Raw genomic sequence first — 27,525 nt, forward strand, 5'->3', positions numbered from 1 at the left:
AGGCTGGGATTTCAGTGTCCAATTTAATTTCAGTGCAAGGAGGAAGCAGAGATTATTGGCTACAAGAAACAGCTCTGTTATTCCAAGCTACATGTAAAACCATGGCTGGCTTCTTACTAACCACTCCAGATTTTGCAGAGAGACCAAGTATGTTCAGGTCTCTGCAGAACAAGCCACCACCCAGAACACCACGGTTACCCAAACTTATAGAACACTTTTGCATAACTTGTGTTTAAAACAGTAGTAAGGCTCTAAAGCAGCCTGGCCTTTGTGATCTGGCTCAGGGAAGCAACTGCAACATCCATATTGAGGGAAGGGTGAGGAAGGGAAAGTGAGGGAAAAGACAATGTGAGTGATACAAAGTAAGTGTTCTACCACTCATAAACCAGAGGAATAACAACTGGCTTCTATCAAGTGACTGTTATTTGCTCCTTACAGTTTAAAATCCACAGCAGCCAGCCATGCGCCCACAGCTGTGCACATCCCTGCTGAAAGAGGTCCAAGTGGCAGATTAGTGATCCCCAAAATACCCTTTCCCATACCAGTTCTGGCCTCAAGAGAAGCACAGAACCTCTGTCAAGCCCTTTGGGCAGCATGACAAAAGACCACCAAGACAAAAGCTGAAAAGAAGCTGCAGACTGCTCCTACCACAGGGCCACCACATGCTCTGGAAGCACCACAGCGTGCAGAGCTTGTGGCAGCACTTGATGAGTTTCCTCCTTGCATGTGCTGCTACCCAAGCCTCAGATCCTACTCTGAAGACCTCCCTGCAGCATTGCTGATTAGGGCTCTAAGCTGTCCTCTGTTCCCAGCACCACAGGATACAGACAACTCAGCCCAGCAGCTCCACCCAGAGACAGTGTGAACAGAGGCAAACCCTGGCAGAAAAACTCCACAGCTACATGACAGCAAGGTCAGTTTCTCCAGTGCTGGCTGCAGGACAGGGTGCACTGACCTGCTCTGCTTAGCCCTGGGGAGGCAAGTCCCCTTGGGGAGACACAGGCCACGAAGCAGTGTGTATCACAGACACGACAGCAGGCACAACTTGGACCATGGACTCAAACAAGCATTATGTGTTTAAATACCTTAAAAAGCTGCAGCACTCTCTGATGCTCCTTCCATCCTACCTCATGGAGCAGAGTGAGCAGGCATGGATTTGTGCTGTACTGCACAAGGCAGGTAACTGTCACACAGGACTGAGGCCCTTCATCTGTCCAGCTGCACACACTGACATCAGCAGCAAACTGGCTGCTTTGCCCTTAGAGCAGGGACTTCATGGCACCAGTGTGAAGGATTCCTCCAGTCCCTAAAGCACAGCAACTGAAACACAAACACACACAGAGCACAGTGCTGAGGGACTGTTTGGACACACACTAAAACGTGTAACACACCACAAACTGGAACAAGGAACTTCTCAAGAGACTACACACATTCATTTCCTACCTGGGCTGTCACACACCCAAGGAAATGCACGACAGCAAGCGCCCTGAAGCAAAGATTCATTTTCTTCTCTCCAACAGCAACTGAGGGCTCAATTTTAGCTCAGGATTTAGCAGTCTTGTTAAGATTAGCTGGAAAGGCGTTTCCCCTGCAGGCCCTCTACTGTTTGGAGCTGTGAATGCTGTGCACTTTATGGGGTGTGCCACTCTACAGTGCTACAAGTCCTTCCCGGGTGTAACTCCTGCGTGCCAAGCTGGTACCCCCTGCCCAGCACGTCCTCACTGCAACACACTGGGAAGCTCAGTTAAGGGGCATGCAAGCACTGCAGGGTCTGCTGGATAGATTCCTATCAGCTCCAGCCCAGCAGGGATGTCTCTATTTCCTAAAAGCTTCCTTACACCACTGCTTCATGTGTGCTCTCGAGGTCATGCTGGTTGAGGAACTGAGGGGTCTTTCTTTTGGCAGCGGCACAGATACTGCCTGGGGGTGGGGGGCATAAGACAGACGAGCTGAAGGAAAGAAGAGATGGATAAGTCTTCCCACTCTCTCTCTTGCCTGGAGGTTCAACAAGGGAAAAGAAACCAAAACAAAAGCCACGCTTGAGTGCTATTCTTTGCCCTTTTAACAAATATTTTCTTAAAATATAAAAACTATCTTCACCCTGGAAACCGCTAGAACGTAAACAATAAAAAGGGGATTTAGGGAAAAGAAGGGAGAGGAGGTTTGAATGTGCTTCCAGGCAGCAGCCCTTGCTAAGAGCAATGGGGGCCTCCAAGGCCCAGTGCTCACCATCAGCCCTGTTCCTATGGCTCTCTTGCTCATTTAGAGTTCACCAGTGGGTCTGGACTTAGGATTCAGCGATTAGCGGTCCGCAGCAAATCCTGGCAGGTAGGTTAATCCTCTTCATCCTCACTGATGTCATAGGTGACTGCAGACTCATTCCTGGAGCGGTTGGCAGGCGAGGAAGGAGGAGTCTTGGTGGAAAAGGGCCAGCGGAAGGTGGGAGATGGGGAGCGGTCATGTGTGGGGCTGCTGCTGGGACTCTGCTTTGGGCTGATGGCCTGCAGCATCCGGCCCTTGCCCTCCTTCAGCATGTGTTTCTGGTGAGGGAAGCAGGACAGTTAGCAGGGGTTACACAGGCAAGGAAATGCACACTACTTACAGCCTGTGCAGCATTTTGAGTTGTGTGCCTTCAGAACTTCATGCTATTTAAGAGCAGACAAAGCCCCAGCATCACTCTGAGCTTTGGAAACTGCACACAGTGTAATCACCACGCATTTTCAAGCACTTCTAACAAGAAATGCCTGTGACATTCACCCAAGTGAATGCAGGAAAGCCTGGCATAAACAAGTTGTTTCAGACTCATCTCAGGCCAATGACAAAGTGACCACCATCCTCTTGGCAGCTCAGTGGTCAGCAGGGCACAAACTGGAGTTTACAGGCCAGCTTGTGGGACAGGGGAGATTTTCCACTCTACGATGTGAGTGGCATTATCTCGTTGGCAATGGTGAGTACTCCCTGAAAACAGACTGCCCAAGCCCGGACAACTTGTCTGGAGACTGGCAGCACACTGAGCACTGCAACAAATGCCAAACCTTTCCTCTGCAGACTTTGTAGAAGCCCTACAATGTCTGTTAATGTCTCCACAATTCCCTTTCCTCTTTTCCCAGAGCAACTCCTTACCAATGCGCCTTCTGGTCCAAACATCTCCAGGAAATTGCCGATGAACTCCCGGGATTTCTCTTCCCACTTCTGAATGAGATCAATACTCTTCTCTTCCACTTTCTGGACAAATTCCTTTGACTTCTCCTCTACATCCTTCACCCTCTTTTTCACCTTATCCACACGTTCCTGGAGGTGATATTTTTTCTCCTGCACAGAGAGTGGTGGATCAGAATACAGCTCACCAGATTTGAGTGGAGACCATCTCTGCTCTGTGTTACTACACTGAACAGATGCTTGAGACTCAGCATCTCCTTTAGTCTGGTGACACTTCTCCTTCACTTCCATCACACCTCTTTCCTAGACTACATGGCAGACACAGTGGGGCTGTGAGACACTCTGTGGCAGGCACTGGCACAGTACACAAAGCAAAACTAAAGCCAGAGATAAGCACTATCTAATAGGACTGCATGGAAGAGGGAAATATTTAAACAGCACAAAGATTAGATTCGAGTGACTTGCTGTAGGTCTCCCTCCATATCACAACAGCACCAGTCTTTCTGCTGGGTGTTTTTAAACAGAGGCAGATTTATGTGCCAAAGAGAGGCCAAGCAACCATTACCTCTCCTGTTTCATTGCTGTTCACAGGCGTAGTATCTGAGTGATAAAAATAAATGTTTATGACTTTACTTTCAAACATCAAAAATGTCTTCTGCCATGTATTCTTTCTGAGGGCTGAGAGTCGGAGTTGCTCAGCACAGGATCAGGGCATATCCTTCTGTCTACCCAAGCACTGCAGCTCCTGCAGCTCCAGGAAGGGAACAGTGCAGTGGAAACAGCATCAGAAATAGCATCATTTTATCCTAACAAATGACTCTATCCTAAGGAGGTGGCTGGGTGAAGAGGAGAGAGATGAGACAGCAGCTGCTGTCAAGAACAACTCATTTTTTATTGAAGAAAACATACATTTTGCTACACACCCTCTATCTAGCTCTTTCAACAGCTAAGACATCATCAAGGCATCTTTGACAAGAGAGCAGCATTAGCAACCCCCAGCTCCTCCGTGGGTCCCTGAAGTGATTTCAGGAGTGTAAATCTAATTTCTACTCCAAGGACACTGGTTTGGTGCCAAGGCTTGGCTGTGCAGACAGGCCTTTCAGCGGCACAAGGCAGGACTGTGCTATCACCAGACAAGACTCTCCTAACACTTGGCAGGATTCTGGCTCTGGCAGCGAGTGTGAGACCCCCTCCAACTCACGTTGATGAAGCTGACGTTGAGCTCCTTGGCCGTGTAGCCGCGCTGCAGGTTCCGCCTGGCGTAGACGTCGTAGTCCCGCACGATGCGCGTGATGATGTCGGACGTGGAGATGCCCTCAGTCCTCTGGGTCGGTGCAAACATGCCTGAAGTTGGGGAAAAGCACCCAGAGCAGCTTGAGCAAGACACATGGCAAAAAGTTGCTGCCACCTCCATTAGGAAACAATTTCTCCTGTCAAGTGCTCACTTCCTAACTGTTCTCACATCTTGGTCCTTAAATACAATACCAGAGCCATCCTTTCTGTGATGCCTAAGTAAGACCAAAATATCAAAATACCAAATGTCAAAATACCAGCATTCTAATGAATACATCTTCACTTTAACTGGTTTAAATATTGACAGCATAAAGAATAGTGTGGGAACAAGGACAGGACAAGGAGTCCTACATTTTAATGGATGGAAATCTAACACTCTGATGGCTGAGTCTGGATAGATATAAAAAAGCTGCACCCCCAGTGAATTTTATAGCAAACAGCTAGAGGTGTCTCTCTGTTAAGTTCATAAGACTCCCCATTTGTGAGAATCTCTAAGCCAAACTGTAGTATGATTTCAAAAGGTTGCTGTAAATACAATCAAAATAACTAGACTGAAATTAGTAATTAATGTTGGGCCATCCTTGGGATGGAAAGTGGAACTAGTGTTATGAAGCAGGGCCCAGAGCTGCTTCTTCCTGCCACCAGAGCCTCCTGGACAGACCTTGTCTCCAGAGAGGCATAATCTTGCATTAAAAAGGTACAGAAGAAACTACAGAAGATTTTTGACAGGAAGCCCTGGAGAATTGCAGGGGGACCCACCTGCTTCTTTTATATGCTTATAGACATCATCACTGCCAGCAGAAGAGTAGGGAATGTCATCATGTGCAACAAAGTCGATCTGTAAATTAAAAAAGCGAGTCAACATTTCATTTGCAATGTGCAGATCTCCTGCTGCTGTCTAAAGATGATAACTTTCAGCTCAACACCTCCACTCAGGGGTGTGAGAGAGAACAACAAGGCACTTCCCTCTCTTACAACACAACACAGAGCAGTCCCAACTTCTCAGTGGCAATTGCCTGTGAATAGTAAGCACATGACAGAGAGGAAAGAAAAGGCTGGGAATAAGGACACAGCTGCTTTAAGCTCCAAAGAGAAATGGCTTGTTGATGGCAACAAAGATACACTAAGCAAGCTCCCCTGGAGAGTCTTTCACCTCCCAAAGCTGTTCAACAGATGCTAGAGATTCTTCTCACTTTATCTCATCAACTGATAAAAGGCTTTCAAGACAGCTTGTCTGGTCTCCTACAGCAGGGAAGCTGATGTATATCTAAGCTTCCCCTGCTGTAAGCAGAGAGTTTGACCAGACACCCCCAGAAATCGCTTCTAGACTGTGTAATCCTCTCCCTACTGCATTTCACACCTGTCTGTAACGTGCACCAACTTCTGAAATAGTGAGAACCCTCTCAGGCTTTTTCACTATGTCACAATCTCTGCCTTATTTTATGACTACATGCCAGGTCAGCAAATGCTTCTACACTCCAAAGAAACCCACTCAATCCCCATAGCCCAGTTCATTTGATATTTAAGGAGCTTCAACAGAAACAGTCTGCTCAGGCAGAGGTCACCCCCAAGGATGAATTCTTGCTTTAAACAGGGAGAGGCTAACCGAAATTCCAAACAGATCAGATGTCACAAATTACCCTGTGCTCTGCCAGGAACTCGGGTGTGAGGGTCCAGGGTGCATTTCTCACCACCTCGTCCACGTAGCGACAGTGCTGCACAGCATCGTAGCGCTCGTTCTCGTTCATCACCGTGAAACCCTTGAAGTTGTGGGTCAGCTCATCGCTGCAGACTGGAGAAACAGGCAGAGAACAATGAGTCTGAGGCACTTACCCCAGTGATTTACAGTAAAAGGACCTTGCCTACATCCTGCTGAACCAAAGCCAGCAGCTGACAGAGGCTGGTGTTTCAAAGCCACCTCTTCCAGCCACAAAGCATGAGGAACAGGGAGTGCTGCAGGGCACTAAACTCCTGAGCAGTTCTGGGCAGGCTGTCTGGGGAATTTCTTCCCAAACTGGGGACCTACACCCCAAGCCTTTAAGGTCTCCAGAGCTTACAACACTTAAGAAAAAAGCCAGCCAATGCAGAAGACCACTCTTCTGTAAGAAATGGCACCTGGGGTTCTGCTGGGCAGAAATCCATGTTGAAAGCATTGGATGTCTCAGGCTTGGAATCTGAAAAGACTTATTGCCTGAACTTCTGATTTAATGAAATGCCATACCAGTCTAGCTCTTGGAAAGCTTACGTTAAAGCAAAGGGGGAGTTCACAGGAAATCAAGCTTACTTATTATGTTCTATGGGAAAGTAAATTAACAACTCCGCATAATCTGCAATGAAAGATATTGAAGAAGGAGTCCTATTTGATTATCAGACTCAAAAGTAAACAAGGCATTACCAGTCTCACTGGTGCTGGATGTATTTACATTCTAGACAAACAGATGATAAAGAGTGGGGGAGATTGTTTCCTGCTTGGAGCTAATGTACTCTTGGATGTGGCCTCTTGTGTCAGCCCTGGTGCTAGGGAGCTGTTCATTGCCCTCCTCCTCACCAGCCTCCCAGAGGCACAGAACATGGTTACACTCCTTGCTACTTAAATATGTTAATAGTTTGACCTGAAGTTATTTTCCTGTTTGTTGCAGTGTTTATGTACATGGATGTCTTTCAGCCTTTAAGATTTCTAAGCTCAGGGCAGTTTGTAGGTTGGAGCAACTGTTTCAGCTCTCCTGCCTCTCTTCCCCTTCCAGACACTACTGTAGCACACAAGAAGTGCAGGCATATCACTATTAAAATGCTTGCAGCAATGACTGAAACTGTGATAAGGAAACAAACCACCCAAGGATGTTATAATGGTTCTGTGCCAGGGTCATAATTTCATTTTGTTTCACAAAGACACTGGGAATTGAGAAAATTAGTTAAAAGTATTTTCAGTTCTCATACTTCAATATCATTATCAGCCTGACCAGGGGTCAGCTCCTGATGGACAACATGCACAGCCTTAGTGTGGCAGGAGGGATGAGCAGAGGCACTGCCTAGACAGGGGCCCATGTACTGCAGCAGCCAGAAGAGCTGCTGTTTTTCCTGTTACATTCTTGAGGGAGCCTGGCTGAAACCCCTCACTAGACCCCTTCAGGCACTCAGCAGGACACTCCTGGCATCATCTAAAGACTTATGACCTAACACATAAAATGGGGAACTTCTATTTGGAGAAGGAAGGCCTCACTGACTTCCAAGTGTCCAGGCAGGTGCCCAAGAAACCACTCCATGTAGATCTCCATGTTCCCAGTGGGATCTGTTTGGCACTAAGCACTCTCCAGCAGGAAACTAGAGCTGGAGAGAGAGTTGCAGGGCAATACAGGTGAACAAAGTAGCCATGGAGGGACTCATACTTTAGCTGTCTCACTTATGTGTCAAAAGTAGATGCTCAACCATCCCTAATATATTCTGATACTTAGATGTGCAACTCACCTGTACCTGTCACAAAATAGAGGGGTGAAATTAAAACAGCATGATGAAAAATATTTTCCTTAAGCACTCATTTGGTACAGGATACCTTTCTGCAGACATACTCAACTCTCAACATTTTGCAATAAGACTCCAGCAACATTTGGGACAAGTGTCTGCAGTGAGAGTCACAGAGGCCACAAAGACAAAACCCCTGTATGCACAACCACAGACAGAGCTAAACTGCACTCCTGCAATAGCCAAAGTCAACAAGGTCACTCCTTACCTCCAACAATGAGGTATGTGTTTGGGAAGAGGTTCTTTGCTTGCATCAAGGCCCGGGCATGTCCAGAGTGGAACAAGTCAAATATTCCATCAGCATAAACTCTGACAGGGCGATCCACTGTGCCAAAGGGACAGAGAGACAGCTGTGAATATTCCTTCCTGGAGAAGCAGCTCATGCTCACAGCTGAGGACCTTCTGAAAGTCATGGAGGTGTTACAGAATGCAGCACCATAATCAGGACAGAACTGTGAAGGTAAATGCCTGGCTCTCTGCCTTCCCATATGGAAACAAATACATCTCAGCACAGAGCTGAAAAACAGCCACATTTAAAGGCAGATTGAAAGCCTTCCACTTACCACCCAAACGAGATGAAGGAGAGACCAAGGGAAAAGCAAACCCTGAACATTTCCCTTTTATGGAAATCCAAATGCAGATTCACTTTTTGCACAACAGTGACATTCCAGAGGGAAACTGGCCCAAATGTTTCACAGGTGCCTGATTTCCCCCTGCCTGCCAGGATGGCATCTCAAGACCTTTAAAGCATCCTCCTCTGCAGCCTGCTGCCACAGAATGGTTGAGGGACCAGCATCATCAGCTCCCCCAGACACATGCAGTGTATGGCTTTATTCAAAAACACAGCTGAACTACTCAAAGAAAAGCAGGCACAATTCTGTTGAACCATGGGCATTATCAGCTAAACCCATAGATATTAATATTAATTATATCAATGATATTACTATATAATAATAATAACAACAACAACAAAACGATGATGATGATAATAATAATAATAATGATAGTAGTAGTAGTAGTAGTAGTTAAAAAAAACCAACAAACTTTCCTCAGGCCACATCTGCCAAGGGAAATTGTAGCTCAGTTCTTTGAGGTCAGCACATAGGTAAAGTGAGATAGTCTAGTCATGTAATACTGGGAGATTTCTGATCTTGGGACCACACAGAACCACTGCTGCTGATAACCAAAAGCCAGTCTTTGTACATGACACACTTGGGAACAGCCTGCTGCTCTCTTAGCCCAGTTCAGACAGACAGACTGAGAGGAGTGGTGAGCAGAGGCACACCAAAGCTGCAGAAAGGACAGGGCTGACAGATGACCTAACAGGAAGCTGAGACCCCACATGTCTGGGCAGAGCACTGGAGGTACCTAGAGACAGAACTTAGGAGGTAGCAAGAAGAGGAGTTGATGCAAAGGTCAGGGTTGTTAAGTTCAAGCTAAGCAGAGGAGTCAGTTTCAGGACAGCCTCTTACAACCATTTTTCAGTGGTGCTAAGACCTCAACCTGAGAATGCCAAGAGGCTCTGAAGAGCCAAGGATTTGAAGATCTGTGACTGCAAAAACTTTCTGTATGTCAGAAGAGGCCTGGTCCTAGCAGACCTTCATGAATGTTCATTCACATTCTGGAAAGTAGCTGGGACATCCTTATCTTTCCTCTGTACCTGCAGCAGCTACAGTTCCTGAGCAGAGATAAAGTGCAACTAGCAAGTGTGCACTGTATTTTAGATGTGGCACGCAGGAGAGCCACCACTACTGAAAGCAGAAACCTTTGTGCAGACTCTGGAGATTTTCAGATGGGAAATTAATGCAGATTGTGAAATAAACTGGATTTTCGGTTCCTCTGGCAAGAAGCCACAGTCAGGTATCAATCTGAGCTGGCTCATCTCTCAGCAGCAGTCAGGTAGACAGAAATGCAGCATTTTTACTGTCTCTGTAGACACAGCAGAGAGGCCAGGTAAGACAGCACTGTCTGCATACTGTGTTTGGCAGGAGAGGGATGTGATTCTTGAGGAGTCAGTTGTGCCTCTGCCTCCCCTTTGGACTTGCAAAGAGAACACTGTTTCTCCCAGCCTGGTTTAGAGAATTAAAGGACACATTCTTGTTGTGAGGCTGGTCTGTGGTGTTTAATGACATTAATTCAAATCCAGGCTAGAATGGGACATTCTGGACAAAGATATAAATTGGTTTAACTTGCCCGTTTCAAGTGTCAGAAAATATGGCTTTTAAAGTGCCTGACTTTAAGCTACCTCAGACAAGGTAGTACAGAAAGTGTACAATTCTATGGCTGTCAGTGGCTCAGCCAGGGTTTAAATCAAATATCTGCATTCTCACAGATACAAACTAGAATTTCAGGTGTACTGACGGGTCGAATTTCCCATTGGAACAGTTATCTAATCACCAAAGCACTCATTTATTCATTGGCTGTAAACCTGACCCAACACACAAGGTGGGTTTGGTCTCAAAGATATCCCAATCATACCCACAGCCCCCAAACCCAACCCAACATTTATACAATCCCCTTCCAACCTGTGCTCTTACTTACAAGGGGTCCCTCTCATGGCTTCTTCATACGTCACTCTGATGTATGGCTTGCTGTAGTCGATCTCCACTTCATCTGAGAATGGAGCTGGCTCCCTCAGGCCCTAAACAGCCAGGAAAGTGTCACTGTGAGAGTGCAAAAGTGAGGGCAGCTCACAGTGGCAGCACTGCCATTACAGTGTCCTTAGTCACCGTGTGACTCACTGTGCCTCTGCACAGTTCAGACCTGTGTATACTAAATGACTAATTAGTGTAAAACTTGAAAACAGCCTTGCAGGCTGATTAGCCTGAGTTTAGAGAGGAAGAGAGTAAAAAAGTTTAGAAGGCAATCTTTATACTGGACCAGGAAAATCTGAGGATCAGAGCTGCAGCTGCCAAACACAGACTTCTGACAAATAGCAGTTTACAGCAGCACAAGCCAAGCTTCAAACCTCAGTGTCACAGGTCCAGCTGTGCCCACTCTGACAAGACCATCACTCTGCTGTGCCTGAGTGTTTGTGCTGATGTACAAACTGTAACAGCTCCTTGATTTGAGTGTATGAACAAGCAGAATTCACAGAGAATGTGTGTGTTGCCATGATTTCTGAGCCATACATGTGAGACTGACCTTGATCTGTGGCAGAATAACTCTAGCTGCTGCAAGAAAACCCCTCTAGCCTACTAGCTTGACCACAGCAGTACATTTAATCAACAGCTGAAGTCCAGGCATCATTTCTGGTCTGCTCTGAATGGAAATGAAACTCTGCCCTTCCCATTATAAAACAAACAGCTCAATTTCCTTCTTAGCTAGAAGGTGTAGGGCTGCAACGGACATCTTGTTCCTAAGTCAGAACACTAGGAAACAAGCTTGCAAATAATTACAATAATACCTTCAAGCTGAAAGAGGCTAATCTGCAGTTTCCTCTCTGGCTTCCTGTCCCATTGCAGAATCCTGGCAGCATTGAGCACTACAGCAACCAGAAAAACCGCTGCTATTCTGGCCAGTGTTGCTCCTTATTAGAGTGCTCCTAGTGAAATGCACAGGAAAACAGCCACTGACCACTACATTCAAACAAACTGCTACTGCTGAACATCTCCTTTAAGTTCCTGAGGGCTCCACATTTCACACAGTACCTCCTCTACCAGAATCCTTACTGTCAGATAAGGCCTGCATGTCTCTCCTCTCACCACTGCCATTAAGTCTGGGACTTCCCTATGAAACCAGATTCCTGGCAGTTTAGCTGGCACATACCTGATATGAAGTTAGGAATAAAAGCACAAAAAAACCCTATCAAAATTATCAGAGGAACACAGTGACATGTCCTCAAAAGGTCCTGCCAGAGTCTTGCCCTTCCCCTGCATGGTCAGTGAGGGTCAAAACTCAACCTGATGTGCACAATACAACAGGCTCATGTGTCAGCAGATTTGTTACCACCATCTGCTGCTGAGCCCTGCTACTTCAGGGGAACATTCTGCCAACAGCTGCTTAGTTGGAAGTGGAAAAGGTTTCAAGGTAATCTCCCAGTTAGGCAACAGTATTACTCTTGCTATAATAAATAAAACTTTCTCAAAAGGAAAAAGAAATCTTTCACCAGGAGAACTGTGTTTGCCTGTGGCTAAAAAATAGGCAGGAAGCTTGGAAAGTGGCTAGATATTACTTGTCTTGTGCTGTTCACAGATGCTTTATTTCTAACAGGAGAGACACCAACTTGAAGAGCAAGTGACTCCCATGGAATAATAAGTAACATGCCCACTTATCTTTCCTTACTGAAATGCATGGGATCTTCAAGAGGGACAGGGTGGGTTTTGGCAACAGTGAAGGACATAAAGGTCCTGTGGGATAAGTCACAACAGCTCAAGCCTCCATCCCCAGTGCCTGCCTCCCCAGTTCTCACTGCTGGTGCTGCTCTTACTTCATTGCCACTGTCAGTGCTCTGTGACAGGGCTGAAGCCTTCCTGAAGAGCAAAATGCTGTCACCGAGGAGAAAAGCTGCAACACATCACCACACTTTGCCAAGGACCATGACCCTGCTGTGACGTGGCAGAGATGGTAGCTGGCTTTTGACAGAGATAAGAAAAGAACAACTAGAGCACACGTGATGCCCAGGACAGCTCCAGGAAGAGGGCAGAGAAGAACTATAAAAAGCCAATTGTCACAATATTGTGGCAAGGACAACTTAAAGACATCCCTTTTCAGTAGCATTATCTGGATCAGAAGAGATCTCACTAGCTTTAGCTAGTTAAAACCATCCCAAGGCTGATCTAGAAAACAAATCCTTTCGGTTGTTTCTTGTGGTTTTTTTTTTTTTCTGGACACTCCCAAAGTACCAGCAACATAAATGTGTTTTCTCTCCAACCCAAGAAAATGGAAAGCACAGTGATCTTCCCAGTGCATCAGAGCGTGGATTCAACAGATCACTTCTGCAGGTGCTTATTGGCTTCAGGCCCTCCTGCAGTTGTTATGTGCTTCTCTAGAGTATTTCTCCCTCCCAGTGGGTCACTTAAAACCCACCTGGGAGAAATGCCTCCTTCTCCCTGGCTATCTAAATGCAAGCCTCTTTGGCTCAGCTTAAGTGACAAGCCGGACACACCACAAAAGCAGCTTAGCAATGCTTGCCTCAGACCTAATTTAAGCCCACGTTGAAAGTATGTTATTAGTATGAACAAAGGAAAATTCCAAACTGGATTTGCAAGAAGGAGAGCTACTGTCATTTGCTTCTTATCTCCTGCCCCTCCCCTTGCTTTCTCTGACCACGGATAAACCACCACCTGCATCTTTCTGCTGTTGCAGCTCAGTGTCCTCATCTCACAGGCTCCCAAAATTCCCATCTCTGCTTACTTACGAGTGAGCGTCGGGACATTTTAGGAGGGATTCCATCCAGCTCTGTTGCCCCATTAGGGCCTGATCCATCTTTTCTTCTCTTTCGGGAATTCAGCCTGGAGGAGGTCGGCAGATCCATCTTGCCAAGCACGTCCAGAAAGAACTGGAGCAAAACGAAGAAGGGAAAAAAAAAAAAAAAAAAAAGAAAGAAAAGAGATATTTCTCAGTTCTTCCAAAACAGTATCAGTCAACAGCAGGCACAGTGTACAGAAGGTCAGTGCAAAGACACAGCCACCTCACAAGGGGCTTAGCCAGTTGTATTTGGCATCAGCTGCCAAGGCTTGACAAACAGTGCCTGGTGGGAATACTGAATCACTTAATGCAACTCAGAGCTGTTCTGCAGAGAGAAGCGTGCAGCAGTCAGCTGGCTGGACAGACACTGAAACAAGAGTTGCAATGCAAATTATAAATCATTACTACGAGGTTAATAATACTATTTTTGCATCTAAAAGGCAACCTAAGGATTATGGCATGCCTAGTACACATTCAGCCCTTGTCCAGCTCTCCCTTGGACTCTTTACCCTTTACAGCCCCAGGGCAGCTGTGGGTGTGCTGAATCCCTGTACAGTCATGAGAGAGGAAGGAAGGTCTATGCACAAGGATAAGGGTGAGGGAAAGGCTCACAATTTAAATGAGTTTGAACAGAATTGCTGTTTGCTTTGTTGTTCTTGTAAGACCAAGCTGCAGCTCCCCAGTGGGAACAGCCCACCTTGTGACAGCTGCCACCGTGTTCCCCTCTTGTCCCTTGTCCCCACCGCAGAGGTGACTCAGCAGATGGTGAAGCAGCTGCTGACACCCCACCAGGCCACACTTACTTCTGGCACTTTATGTACCAGTTTGCAATTAGTGGTGGTTCAGCTGAACTGCTTCTCTGATGAACACAGACATACCACCAATTTGGGACAGAAACTGTGACAGTTATAAGGAAGGAAGTTATCTGTGCTTTGGGCTTGGGTCACTGTGCCTTTCCAAAAGGGTCTGGAGTATTAGTAACTCCAGCTTTACACAGCTGAAGAAAAAACAGGGATTTATAGGAAGGCATGGCAGTGGATATTCCCTTTCCAGATGGTGCAAGAGTTAGAAATGGGTGCTAGATTTGCAAAAACCAAAAAGCAGCATTATCTCTCTTGTTGACTTGAAGTGTGCACCTCTCAAGTGCAGCACAAGGCACTTCTGGCCTTCTGTTCCCGAGAGCAGCATGACCCCTCCACCCAGTAGCAATCCTTAACCATCCTTAGGTGCGTGCCTCAACTCCCTAATAATAAAAGTGGTGTGGAATTTAAAACGTCTCCCCACCCACATGCAGTGGGTGTGCTGGAATGTTAGGTGGGGCAAGTGCAAGGTGTGACAAAGAGCAGATTCCCCTTTGAATACCACCTATTTCAGTAGCAGAGGGGCTCTGATGAATGTTCTACTTGGGATGAGCTGGGACTGTCCTCACTAAGGGCCACTGGCAAAGCTCTGCTGTTTCACAGCCAAGAAGGGCGTGCTTTGTGGAAGAGCTGTTAAGCAGCTGATTTAGTGATCGGACTTACTCAAGCACACATGACTCAAGGTTAAGGAATGCTCCAAAGTAACAAGTCAAATGCAGTTTAACAGATGCAAATATCTCTCCCTCCCCACTGAGCATCAGCATGATGATACTTTATGGATAGTTTTAGGGTCAGACACAGATGAACTGGTTTGTGGCTACGTACGTGTAAGTATCCTTGGCTGCTCTTATAGACCTACCACTAAGAACAGGGAAAAAGAATCTTAGATCAGTAGGGAGCCAAAAAACTACTGTGCAGAAGATAAAAGTGACAGTGAAGAGCAGCCACAAGGACATTCCAAAACTGTGTGACCCATCCAGCACTCAGTCCATAATGCCTGTGAGTCAAGCTTGCAGTTTCCCCCATTCCAGTAATTAAACTATTATTTCCTGAGAACAAAGATATGGGAGGGTTCAAACATAACCTCAGGCAAAAAAGCTTGGAACCCTCAGGTCCAAGTCTTCAAACATTTAAGCAAACATTTAACTTTCAGGTGAGATCCCTGCCATAAATGCAGCAGCTTCCAGAGTGAAAATACAGGGTATGACACAAGTCATTCTTACGTTTTGCAAGACATCATCTTGCAAGCACACTCTGCATCAGTCATTTACCACCGTGGTCCTAGCAGAAACCATGAAGTTCAAAAAAAGCAGCAAGCATCTGTCTCTGGTTCAAGCAACCCCAGAATTCATGGAAACACTGGGGGGAAACAGCAGCCTATTTTCTTGTTATTTGGTTATAATAATTTCACTGTACTCCATCCCCTATTGGTCTCTGACCACTTTCTTTCCTTCCCTTAGGAGAGAATTAAAAAGTCTCTTAATGAGCTGGATGCAGACATTCTGAACTACTGCCCAGCAAAATATCAAAAGCAGAGGCTTTGGTGCTGAAGTACAGACATAGCAGCCCCACACATAACCAGGTGAAGCTCTTCCCACATCAGCGTGGCCCATCACAGCAACCAGACTTCACTGCACACAAGTACAGTCTCTGCTGAATTAGCACCAGCCCCTTGCTGCTGGGTGCAGACTGCATGGGCAGCCAAAGAACTGCAGGTTTCAGAACAGGGCAGCACCTGTCCCAGCTCAGGAGAAAACTCCAACAGCTTCTTCCAGCTCCTCCCACACCCAACCATCCGCTCTCCTCCACCCGAACTTTTCCTTTTCTCAGGGTACACATAGTTAAACCACGGCAAACAACAGCTTAAGCGAATGGATTCCAATTTGAGAGATTCTATTATTCACTGTGCTTTAAATCAGCAGCAGTGAGACAGCATCAGCCACACAGCAGCAGCTCTACCCAATGTACTAAGTGAGAAACCAGCTTCAAGGGTGGGATAAATATGCTCTGTCTGCTCTGACCTGACAGGTGAGATGTTGCTGAAGTAACCTCTGCAGTGTCCAGACTGGACTGGGCACCTCATGAGTGACACAGCTCTGTTAATCGCTCAAATTAGAATTAATTAATTAGAATAGAATTAATTGCTCAAATGTAGAAATGAAACTATAATTTTACCACAATTTGGAACTTTAAAACCTCTGTACTGTGACTAGTGCATTTCTGCACCACGAGTGTCTCCATAAAAAACTGGGAACACACCACATCCTACTGCAATAAGCCTACCAATCTCAGAATGCTTCATTTTGACCCAAGTGACTGAAATAGCATCCCAAACAATTATTTACCAACAGTGGGATCCAGCATCTATAGATGAGTTTAACACATGAGGACACGGCTTTGCTTCCCCAAATGCATAAAACGCTGCCTGTTTTAAAATTAATTTCATTTGCAGCAGATGGCGAAGAGGAAAGAGAAGATAACTCTCAAAGCTCATTCTGAACACTCCAAGATAGAAACCAAGCATAACCAGAAGAAAGAGCCTTGCTGTAAAATATTAACATTGTTCTATTTTAAGGTGTTACCCTCCTGCATTATTGAGTTCATGGCTGAATACGAGAAACTGCTCAAAAGGAGCAAAGCTGGAAGTGCCCCATTTGGAAAAGCCATGAGCATATCACAGTCTCTGCACCACTTTAGAAAATACTCAGGGCTTTTCTTCTTAAACTTATTTCTTTGGTGCATCCTATATCAAAGAAGGATCTTGCATCACCTGCCAGCTAACTCACCGAGCGAGACCTGCACGGGCTCTGTGAGGAGCAGTTGAGTGCCAGATGGGAAAAGAGTTGCTTTTCCTTTCAGGGAATTATTGAATCCCACTGAAACACAGCCACATCTGGGAGGGGAAAAAGGACAAGCATTGATTAATAGAAAGGGAAAAAATATATAGGCAGGAAAGGAATTTAAAACTTCTCCATTAGTGTGAGTTAACTACACCATCATCCAAGCTAGAATTTAACCACAACACCAAAGTTCACACCTTGGGCAGGTGGAAGAGGTCAAAATAGCCCCAGCAGATCTTCCTGCTTAGCCAAAGCTTTACCTCACTGTCTGCATCTTTATGGACAGTGCTGTTTTTTAGTCTTGGTGGTGTCAGAGAACTCCAGCATCACACTACACCAGAGAAGCAGGTCAGATCCTTCTGCACCCTAAACATACTGACAGCATGAGGACCTGGCCCATCTGCCTTTTTTTTTTTTTTTTTGATGTCCTGAAGAACCTCTTGCAGAGTATTACCTGCAAACCTACATCAGTAGCAGGACTTCTTCTGCCACTTCTGCTTTTCACTTGAGATTTACCTGTGAAGCAAAATAAATGCTGCTACTTATACTGAAAATGAGCTTGCTGCAACAACTCAGTAAATGCCCCAGCCCAAGGCTGCTGCAATTCCCACCAGAGACCCAAAGCACAAGACTGGCAGCTGGACCAGTGAGGCCCCAGGACAGGCAGGGCTCCTGGGTGGCACCGCCTGCTCCTAGGCTGCCCTATCGTCCCTCTGAACTTGGGAGGCGTTGGCACAGGCAGATGTGACTGTCATGGGCTGCTTTGCCTACAAGATCATTGCACTTTACAGGAACAAGATATTGCTCTTCTGCTGACTCATCTGCAGGCAACACTACTAAACTTTGCACTCTGCCAGCTGTCTGCAGAGAATTGCCTTGACACATGGACAGCGTGTAAGCAAGAGCCTCAGGGAAAAGGGAAAAGTCCTGTCACTTCAGATAAGTCCCTTATAAAGTACCAAAGTCACCCTACATTCCTCTGCATTCCTTGACCATAGATCAAAGAGAATTTTTCCCCTTTTCTCCCTCTTCTGCAACCCTCAGTCTCCAATTAACCCTAGTGGTGTGTATCCCCATAGACATCTGTGGAGACAGAGATCTGGGAGAGATTAGGGACAGAAGATTCACCGTGGATCTCTCTTCTATCAGTGCTTAAAAACCTGCCCAATCTCCAAGACAACTTCATGCCCAGCCCAGGCTTGCCAGACCCAGCTCTGTCCCAGTCTCCAGACTCAGAGCATCTGCCTGGAAACACAGTGCTGCTGGCTATGACCCAGCCTGCTCACCTCCAGACAGACTGCAACACTCCCCACAGTCAGCATCTGCTCTACCTGGATGGCCAAGCCCTTGAGCCCCTTAAAAAGGTTATTGCAGGATCTGGCACAAGTTTCTGTCCACTTGTAAAACACAAGCTTCTTCAGCTACTTTGGATCTAGATCAACAACAAAAGCAGCTGTCCCACCGTGTGCTAAATGACACACAAACATATAAAAGGGATTCCTGTTCAGCCAGCACCACACATCTGTCCAACAGCATCCACCTTTGCTATACCTGCTAAAACAAACCCTCAGGCCTTGCACCCCCAACTGATCCAGGCAAGCTGATAATATTTTCTCAAGCAGAGCCTGAGCATGCTCAAGCTCTGGTACCCATGTCCTGCAATCGATGGAAAGATGATGCTTCTCACCAACAAAGTCCCAAATAACTCAAGATAACTCTGCCTAACCACAACTGAAAACAGTTCAGTGTGGCTGCTTAGATAGTGTTGCTAAGTAATACACATGTAAAAAAGAGAAACTGCTGCCAGGACCTCTGTGAATTCCCAGCCCTTCTGGGCATACCATAACCTCCAGACACTGAGTGTCTCAACATGTGACAGCCTCTGCTGGGTGAGTGAAACAGCAGAAATAGGGTTTATGCAGAATACCAGAAAAGATACTGTCAGGGACAACAATAAAGTGTGAGAATAGGTGGCCTGACTTCTGCACTAGTGTGTTTTTAGAGATTAGCAACAGAGCTTTTTGAGATCTCCTTTAGCAAGTTTACACACCAATACCAATTCCTTACTGCACCAGTTATTTTTTGTGGCTCTTGGTACAGTGATTTCATGAGTGTTACAACCCAACCCTCGCAGCGAGAAACTTCAAAACCAGGAATTTTAACATGTACGCAAATTTCTTCAGGAAATAATGCATGGGTATTTGTCATCTGAATTTCAAAACCAAATACAGTGGCTGTCCTCAGACGCCGGGGTCCTGCAGATGGAAACTCAGCACTATCTGTTTCTGACCATCCACACCTTAGCCAGGGTGCTGGTGCGGCAGCATCCCAGGCTGGGGACGGAGAGAAAGCACCTGCGGCACGCTGCACCTCCCCGCACGGCCAGTGAGGACGACGGGGGAGCATCACAGCTCTCACAATTCCTGAGGACTTTATGCCCAATTACAAAACCATTAATCAGCGCAGCCAGGACTTCGGTGGACACTAGAAGCAGGTTAGCGAGGATGTGTGCCAACGCAGCAGCTGGGTCACACCTCCCAGGGCCACGCCGTCACTGTCCTCCCTAGGCCGTGACCGTGTCCCCCGGCTGGGGGCTGTGCCCCGGAGCCCCCACGCTCCAAGCGCTGCGGGTGAATTACAAAAGTTTCCCACTGACCTGCCTGTACCTTCTCTCAGCCGCCAGTCCGGCCACCGCCGAGGATCACGCCCGAGTCCCCGCCTCTGCCCAAGCCCCCACAAAGGGCACGCAGCGCATCGCGACCACCCCAGCAGACACTGTCCCCTCGCCCAAAGCCAGCGCTCCGCGTCGCGACCCGCCAGCACCTCCCAAGCCCCCAGCCTGTGCCACGGCCACCACGCCGGCAGAGGGGCCCGGGGAGGGACCCCCGCCCGGCTCCGCAGGGGAGCGTGCGGTGCCCTCATGTGCCGCCAGTCGAAACCCGCTCAGCACCTCCGGCCCGTGACAGGCACCGCTCCGCCCGCCGTGCCCGCAGTGACAGCCCCCGCTCCGCCGGCCGCCCCCCTACCAGCGCCGCCGCTCCGCAGCCCAGCCCGTGAGCCGGCCCCGCCGCCGCTCCGGCCCCGCCGCCGCTCCGGCCCCGCCGCCGCTCCGGCCCCGCCCCGCTCCCGCGACGCCAGCGGGGCGCGGGCGGAGCCGCTGCGTGTCCGCCCGGAACCACGGGAACGGACCGGCCCGCGCGAGGAAGCCGCGCCCCGGGAATCCGCGCCTGCAACCTCCGTTCCGGCTCGCGACGGTCCTGCCCCCCGGCTCTTCACGTCACAGAATATCCGGAGCTGGAGGGACCCACCAGGATCATCGGGTCCAACTCCTGCACAGCACCATCCCCAAGAGTCACACCAAGGGCCTGAGAGCCTTATCCAAACGCTTTCTGAGCTCTGCCAAGCTTGGTGCCATACCCACTTCACTGAACCTTTTCCTAATACTCGGTGTAAACCCCTATGGCATGGCGTCAGGCCGTCTCCTTGCGTCCTGTCACTGCTCAGCACAGAGATCACTGTCTGCCCCTCTGCTTCCCAGAGTGAGGTGCGGGGACTAAAGAAGTGTCTCCTCCACCCATTCACTGTGTGGATGTATCTGGTGTAAATTCCACAAGTTCTGGAAGGAGACAGCTGCCCTGCATATCCACACCAGCGTGCAGTGCTTCAGCAGTGGCTCAATCGTTCTCCAGGGAAAATACAGCATCCATTACCCATTCCACGCCACAGCCAAGGGTAGTGAGGCTGAGTGATTATGGAGTCAAATCTGCTTACCTGCTCTGTACAACACCTTCATGAAAAAGCCATTAAACCCCTCCAAAACAGAGCCAGTGCAAGGTGAAACACTGGTTTAGAAGCCTCAAAACAAGTCTGAGGTCATCTGTGCCATCTCTGGAAAATGTTCTGTGGAGGGTTTTGCTGTTCCCCAAAAGTCATGCTCCCAGGTCATGCACAAGCTGAGCAGTGCTGTCACATCTCTGTAGGTTCCTTAATGGGTGACAGCCACAAGCAGCAAAAAAGCAGTCAGGGAAGTCACTCTCTATTTCCCACCAAAGAAAAAAGAGAGGAAGACTCATAATCAAAATATTTCAAGCTAGTATAGCATAGAACCATCAATGTGCTGCCTCCAGCACTGTAGCTGAAAGAGGGATTCTAGAAGATGCATCATAACTTTTTACATCCCTGGCTTCCAAGAGCTGCATGGGGAGGGTGTGTTCTGCTCTAACAGCTGGTGAGGGTGGGATTCAGGATTCACCTCACTCACTTCAGCACTCTAAAAGCCATTAATCCCACTGGAATGGTTCAGCTGTGCTTGCCCTGTCAGCAGAGAGAGAACAGGCATCACCACAGAACATCCCACCTTCCAGTGGGCACGCTAAGATGTACTCTGTTGGCACCCCCTCTCTCAGGAACTCATCTGGTCCTCTAATTTTTGGGGAGATGAGAAGCTTTAGCACCCTTTTGCAGACCTACTGCAGTCTTTCTGAGACTGGAGTTCTAGAAAAGTTGGTCTCCAAACATCCACCCTCATATTCCAAAACAATGACAGATTGAGAAATCACTGCAGTATCAGCTGAAGAGCAATGATCACTCACAGCATCCACAGGTGCCAAATTGCACTAAACCAAGGAGCAGTTACTGCAGGGAGGAGTCTGGCAGTCATGGGGTGTGTGGGCTGCTGGCCTGACCTAATGTCCTAAATACCTCGACTTTCCATCAATTAATACCATCTCATGTGATACAGTTGGGACTCATAGCCCAATTGTTGTGGGAGTCATAGGAACAAATCTGGATAACCAGAATTGGAGATCAGCTTTATGGATTAATTTACAAAGAACTGTCAAAATAGTCACCTAAGAAATGCAGACAAGCTATCCAGGATAGTGCATCTTGTAGAGTGGAAGAAATTGCCACAGGAGAAGAAATATTAAACACATAGATTTATTATGTTTTTTTCTTATAAATATTTCATTAATTTTATAGAAATAAAAATAAAGTAACAGAATCCTTTTGAGACAGAAGTTAAGTCTGCCTTAGAAGCAGTGGCTATGGGCAATACACTTTTAGGACAAAACCAACACTATATTAAAAAAAAAGGGCCATTTAAATAAAAGACAATAATAATAATAATACTGTACTCAAAGCTAAATCAATATCCACAAGGAAGAGGGAATGTTGTAGAGTGTAGAACCAGGTGTAGCATGTGCTTCATAGACCTGTTTATTGTGTTATATACTAAAGGAAGAATATGATGCTTTTGTGCATTTAAATATAAAAATACTCCAAAGCATTCTCCCCAACGTCCATCTTTCTGTGCAAAATTTGTCACCTTTAATAATAGAAGCAGCCAAATGCAGCCACCACACAAAACAGGCTGTCCTGGGGAAAACACAGAAAGGTTCTGTATTAGTCAAGGCAAGCTTTTTACTATTCTAGTGGAACTGGCAAACCTCAGGGAACATTTAGACCAGAGCAAAACTGTATGGTAATATATTGCAATTTTCTATCTTTTATTTAAGTTCCTTCTTCACTTCACTTGTGGTGTAACCCACATCAGTGCATCTGAATGCCAGAAGTGCCTCAATTTCCTCCGTTCACACACCCATAGGTGTCTAGGTGTCAGTTTAAAACAAAATAAAATGTTAAGTAAAACCTTGACTTTGGCTCAGTGCTGGATTTCAGCCATGCTCCATGACTGTAGTTCAGCAAAGCATGTAAGAAAAGACTTTGTCTCTTGTGTTTTCTCTCCCCACCAGTAAAATGGTATGACTACAGTGACTTTTGAACTGTACTGTGTCACCTAGTCAGGAGAGAACTTTTACTAGGTTGGCTGTTGCATCTAAGTATGTTTTGTAAACAAGGATGTAAATCAGGCTACTTCAATAATCTTGATTCCTTCCTTCTAGTAGTTGTTTCTTTTCTGCTCCATATTTAAGGTTACTCTGCCTTTCACATGAAAGCAAGCAGCCTTGCACTTCCCATGGGAATTCAGCCCATACTTACGTTAATGAACACGTCGTGAGCACAGCTGTCAGTGTCAGCGTCCCAGAAACATCGTGCAGCCATGCTAGGCAAAGGAGCCAGACAGGGACATTACCCAGAGTTCACGTCTAATGACCTAAGTCATCACAGATACTTCAAAACCAAACTCAGCTTGCTTTAAAGGTAATGGAATTGGGAAGTGTGCTGCTGAATCCCAAGCCTAATTTTCTACTGCTGAATTCTGCCACATACTGTAATCCCATCTGTATGTGCTCTACCTTCAAACTCATCAGCTCTCAACCCTGCCACCTTCACTGTGCAGCAGGGCTTGAAACCTCACTGCTATGGTGCTTTAGAATCTGTGACTTCTGGCCTATGCATATCAGTGGCTAATTTAGCTTATTTGTTCTTGTCCTTCACCTCCTGCACCCTCATGGCACGTAGCCAGTTTATTTCTAGGGAGCTATCGTATTCCTTGGCAGGTGCCATGCTACGAGACCACGACCTCTTCAAGTCTTTTCATATCTATACCCTGTGTTCCCTGACTATCCTGATGGACTTCTACACCCAAGCCCTATCCTGAGGACAAAACAACCAGACCATAACAGAATATTGCATATGAAACCTTGCTGGTGCCTTGTCTAAAGGCACTGACATTCCTTTTCTCTGCTGCAAGTGTCCCCCTCCCTGCCTGCCCCAGCCAGCCTCAGCTGAACAGGATTCCTTTTGGGGCACAGTTCCCTAATGTATGACTGACTGTACTAAGGTGTATTTTGCCTTAAGGACGTCAGTGATTGTGCTTCAATCTTGCCTCCTGTCTGTTGCAAAGTGGAAAATTTCCCCAACTGCTCTGTCAGCCTGTGTGGCTGGACTTTACATTTCTGGTCAGACCACCTGAACATTGAACTGTTCACCCTGGTACAGTGCTTCTGGAGCAGTCTGCCTGCAGACAGATATTCCTGACAAAAGCCTGAGCAGCAGGTACAGATACTCCTCTCTGACCTCCAGAACAGGGAGGCAGTAGATCTGATTACAGCTCTGCTGCACTTATCTTCTGCTGGAGTACCAGGCACAATAATAAAGATAAGCCCAGCAGATAAAGCACATAAACCTCGTGAGCCTTCCCTTTTGTCTTCTCCCTACCCACTAGTAATGGAAAGCTACAGCCCACTATTGCAGCCACAAGGAATTATTTTGTCTGACTGCAGGCATCTGGAGGTGACTGCAAGAACCCACATGGGAATCTAGGCTTGGTTCCCATGACAGTATTGCAGGGGGACTAAAGAAATTGAAACTTCTGAAAAATGTAAATGAAGTGCTTATGGAAGCTTTCTGGCTTTAGACAGAAGTGAGTTACCATGACTTTTGTGCTCTAGCACAGCCTTGGGAATGGATGGGGGAAATATACCCTAATTCATCATGAATACAACATAAAATGCTTCTGCCACATTTCTCAAAAATTATTTTCAGCATTTCAGCTTGCTAAGAACCACCATAGAGCCAATTATCACTGGCTAATTCAACCAGTCACAACCTAGGCACTCAAATTGTCACTAAAAGAGAAAAGAAAGTGATTTACATTTTATCATCTGCAGACAGATCTTTGTAGCTAGGGAAGTTGGGAGCAGCTTCCAAAGAAAAAAACCCCATACCTAAACATGAAAAAACCATGACAGAAATATAAAATGTGAAACTTACTTCACTCCTTCTCCTCTCTGCTCTCCAATGACAACCTGCACCACCATCTTGTACCTGTCAAATCCCTCCTCTGGAAAGAGAAAAAAAATAATAGTGAGACCAATAACTTTTTAAAAAGATGAACCCAAAACACAGCCCCGAAAGCTAAGGATTTCTGGCTACAAAGCATGTGGCTGTACAAGCCTATGCAAGTAGCCAAGTGGACAGACTGCCTTGCAAACCTTCATTTTCCTAGTATGGGGTACCATGGTTTTGCTGGAGTTGAAGGGTGAACAGGGTAGTTGGCATCCATCAAAAGATGCATCTTAGGCTCAAGACACGCCTGAGTAGACACAGTGTGTGTCAGCATTCTGCTTTGCCACCTTTAAGAACTGGCCACATGGAAAGAACACAAATAAGGCTGCTGGTGGACAAAATGCTATTTGGAAAAAACTGTCTTACTTTAAAACAGTTTTTTGATTCAATGGTATTGTGAGATTCCTCTGCCATACAGGTGTTTCCTTTTCTTCTGTGTGAAATAAAAGGCCACATAATAGCTGTGTTATTTATGTGTCTTCAGAGATGTGCTATTGTTTCACAACAGTAAAGAAGTACCTCTGGGGCACAGGCCAAATCTAATCAGGCCATGGCAATGTTCCAGCAGCCAAATCAGAGCAGGCATGTTTAAAATCAAATATAGATCCCAATGCCTGTCTTCAACAAAGCAGTGTCCTGGGACGACTCCAGCGCCCTGTTTCCACTGGAGGACTGAACACAGCACACTGGCTCTGCTAACATCCAACACAGCAATGCTTATCAGAGATGCCAGCTGATAAGAGTGGCCACCCCAGGCCAGGCTCATTTCAGGCCACTGTGGTTACACATTACTGAAGCCAAGCCCTGTGCAGAGGAGCTCAGCATGAACACTGCTGCTGCTGGCTTTAAGGCAGATGTGTAATTCTGGGAGAAGCACAAATCCACAGCTCCTGCACCACGTCAGGCCAGCCCAGCAGATGGAGCACCAGCCTGTCCCCAGGAGGAAGGGAAGAAAAGTGTCCCTGCCAGCACACACATCCATATACTTGTTCCAGCACAGAACTCAGGAAACACCTGCTGGTGCCTGCACTTTTCTTCTTGAACTCAAAAATTGTTGAGGGCATCCTGTGCAGCAGCAGCACCTTTTTCCAGGGCTGTAAGGCTGTAGTCACACCCCTCCTTGGCTGACTGTGCCTCTCTCCCCCTTCCCTACACCCCCTGAGCCTTGTTCTGATCTCCACGGCTGCTCCAGCTCTGACCTAACTCACAGCACAAAAAGAGCAGGAATGGTTCTGTTTATGGAAGCAAGAAGCATCACTTCTTTCTAATGCAGCTTCCAAGTTGCAGACCCTTCAAGGCTGACATCACACACCTGCCAAGCTATATGAAAACAAATCCTGTCTGCTTGAATTAGGTCTCCAGTTCTGCAGGCAAGGAATGTACATATATAGGGCAGATTGCTTCATACCAGGAGACTTGAGTCAGCCAATGGGGAAGGAATAAGTTTCAAGAATAAAGGCAGAAAGAGGGATCTTGTCAAAAGCAAGAGGACATGTCAAGAAACAAAATTACATTCCCATAAACCTCCTTACCTTTCAGTCTGTCTTTTATTGTTTCTGATAAATTCTTTGTAAGCTGAGGAATTTCTTCTGGGATGTACTGTATGTTGGTCAGCTTCTCTTTCAGTATTGCATGGATGCATTCTTTTACTGTGGACGACTTAAATCTAAAATGGCAAAAAAAAAAAAAAAAAAAAAAAAAAAAAGAAAAAAAAGGTGCAACAGAAAGTCCAGAAGTTCACACAATGCATAGAAACATACACAATGCCACCCGGAAAAATGCAGTTTCATGTATTAGAGAAAAATGACAGATGATAAGCCATGGGGAAAAAAAAAGACGCGCTAAAATGGAAGTATTGCCAAAAGCCAAGCACGTATCAACAGGGGTGAAACCGGCTCAGCCGGTTGAGTGGCTGCCAAAGCTGATCTGGGAGCCCGGTGCCCTCCGACCCCCGAACTCCGGGAGTGGGAGCACACCCCCCTCCCGCCCAGGGCCGCGCTCCCCGCCATCCCCACGGCAGCTCCCGCATTCCCGGGGCGATAACGCCCCGCTCCCCGGCGGCCTCACCGCTGCTGCAGGCCGGGCCGCAGGCTGTACGTGTTCTCGGCCCCTCCGTCCGGGCCCAGCTCGCCCATGGCCCCCGCAGGCCCCGGCCTTGGTTGCCGCGCCAACCGCGGCCGCTTCCGCCGCTCCCGCCGCCCGCCCCGCGCCTCACGGCGCCGCCGCCCCGGCAGCCCGCCGAGCGGCGCGCGGCTTCGCTGCGGCGTGGGTTCATTGCAATAAAAGAGACTTGTACGATGAAGTAGTTGGTAAATAAGTGCTAAATAATCGAGGTAGTAATTGCAGGGTATTTTAATAACTGTAGTAATTGTGCAATTTTGCAGTGGCTGAGGTGCTGGAGGAAGTCCAGAGGAGGGCGGTGGAGCTGGGGAAGGGTCTGGAGCACAAATGCTGTGAGGAGCAGCTGGGGGAGCTGGGGGTTTTAGTCTAAAGAAAAGGAGGCTCGGGGGGACCTCACTCCTCTCTACAACTCCCTGAAAGGAGGATGGAGCCAGGTGGGAGTCAGCCACTTCTCCCAGACAACCAGCAACAGCATGGGAGGGCACAGCTGTTCCAGGGGAGCTTTATGTGGGACATTAGAAGGAATTTCTTAATCATAGAAGGGATGATTAATACTGGAATGGAGTGCCTAG

General features: G+C 47.1%; 1 protein-coding gene across 2 annotated transcripts; it reads right to left on the minus strand.

The window, feature by feature from the left end:
• Positions 1-4: 4 nt before the first annotated feature.
• On the minus strand, positions 5-27,048 carry PCYT1A (phosphate cytidylyltransferase 1A, choline). Of its 2 annotated transcripts, XM_079315248.1 has the most exons (12): positions 26,900-27,048; positions 26,365-26,498; positions 24,758-24,827; positions 23,081-23,144; positions 13,331-13,471; positions 10,513-10,612; positions 8,180-8,296; positions 6,093-6,244; positions 5,212-5,290; positions 4,361-4,503; positions 3,124-3,312; positions 5-2,540 (listed from the first exon to the last, which is right to left on the minus strand). In XM_079315248.1, the coding sequence occupies exons 1-12, from the start codon at positions 26,965-26,967 to the stop codon at positions 2,334-2,336; spliced, it is 1,464 nt and encodes a 487-aa protein (XP_079171374.1). In that variant the 5' UTR covers positions 26,968-27,048; the 3' UTR covers positions 5-2,333. The 2 variants fall into 2 exon arrangements, with proteins under 2 accessions (XP_079171374.1, XP_079171375.1); XM_079315249.1 differs by lacking the exons at positions 23,081-23,144; positions 24,758-24,827; positions 26,365-26,498; positions 26,900-27,048 and adding an exon at positions 20,031-20,141.
• Between the last annotated feature and the right edge of the window lie 477 nt (positions 27,049-27,525).

This window comes from Erithacus rubecula, assembly GCF_903797595.1.
Source record: "Erithacus rubecula genome assembly, chromosome: 11".
Lineage (NCBI taxonomy): Eukaryota > Metazoa > Chordata > Aves > Passeriformes > Muscicapidae > Erithacus > Erithacus rubecula.

Coding starts and splice junctions, on each gene's coding strand:
- PCYT1A (XM_079315248.1), bottom strand. CDS start 26,967: ATGGGCGAGCTGGGCCCGGACGGAGGGGCCGAGAACACGTACAGCCTG. Junction 26,499..26,899: donor CGGCCCGGCCTGCAGCAGCG/GTGAGGCCGCCG, acceptor TTGCCATTTTAG/ATTTAAGTCGTCCACAGTAA. Junction 23,145..24,757: donor CAGAGAGGAGAAGGAGTGAA/GTAAGTTTCACA, acceptor TCCTTTGCCTAG/CATGGCTGCACGATGTTTCT.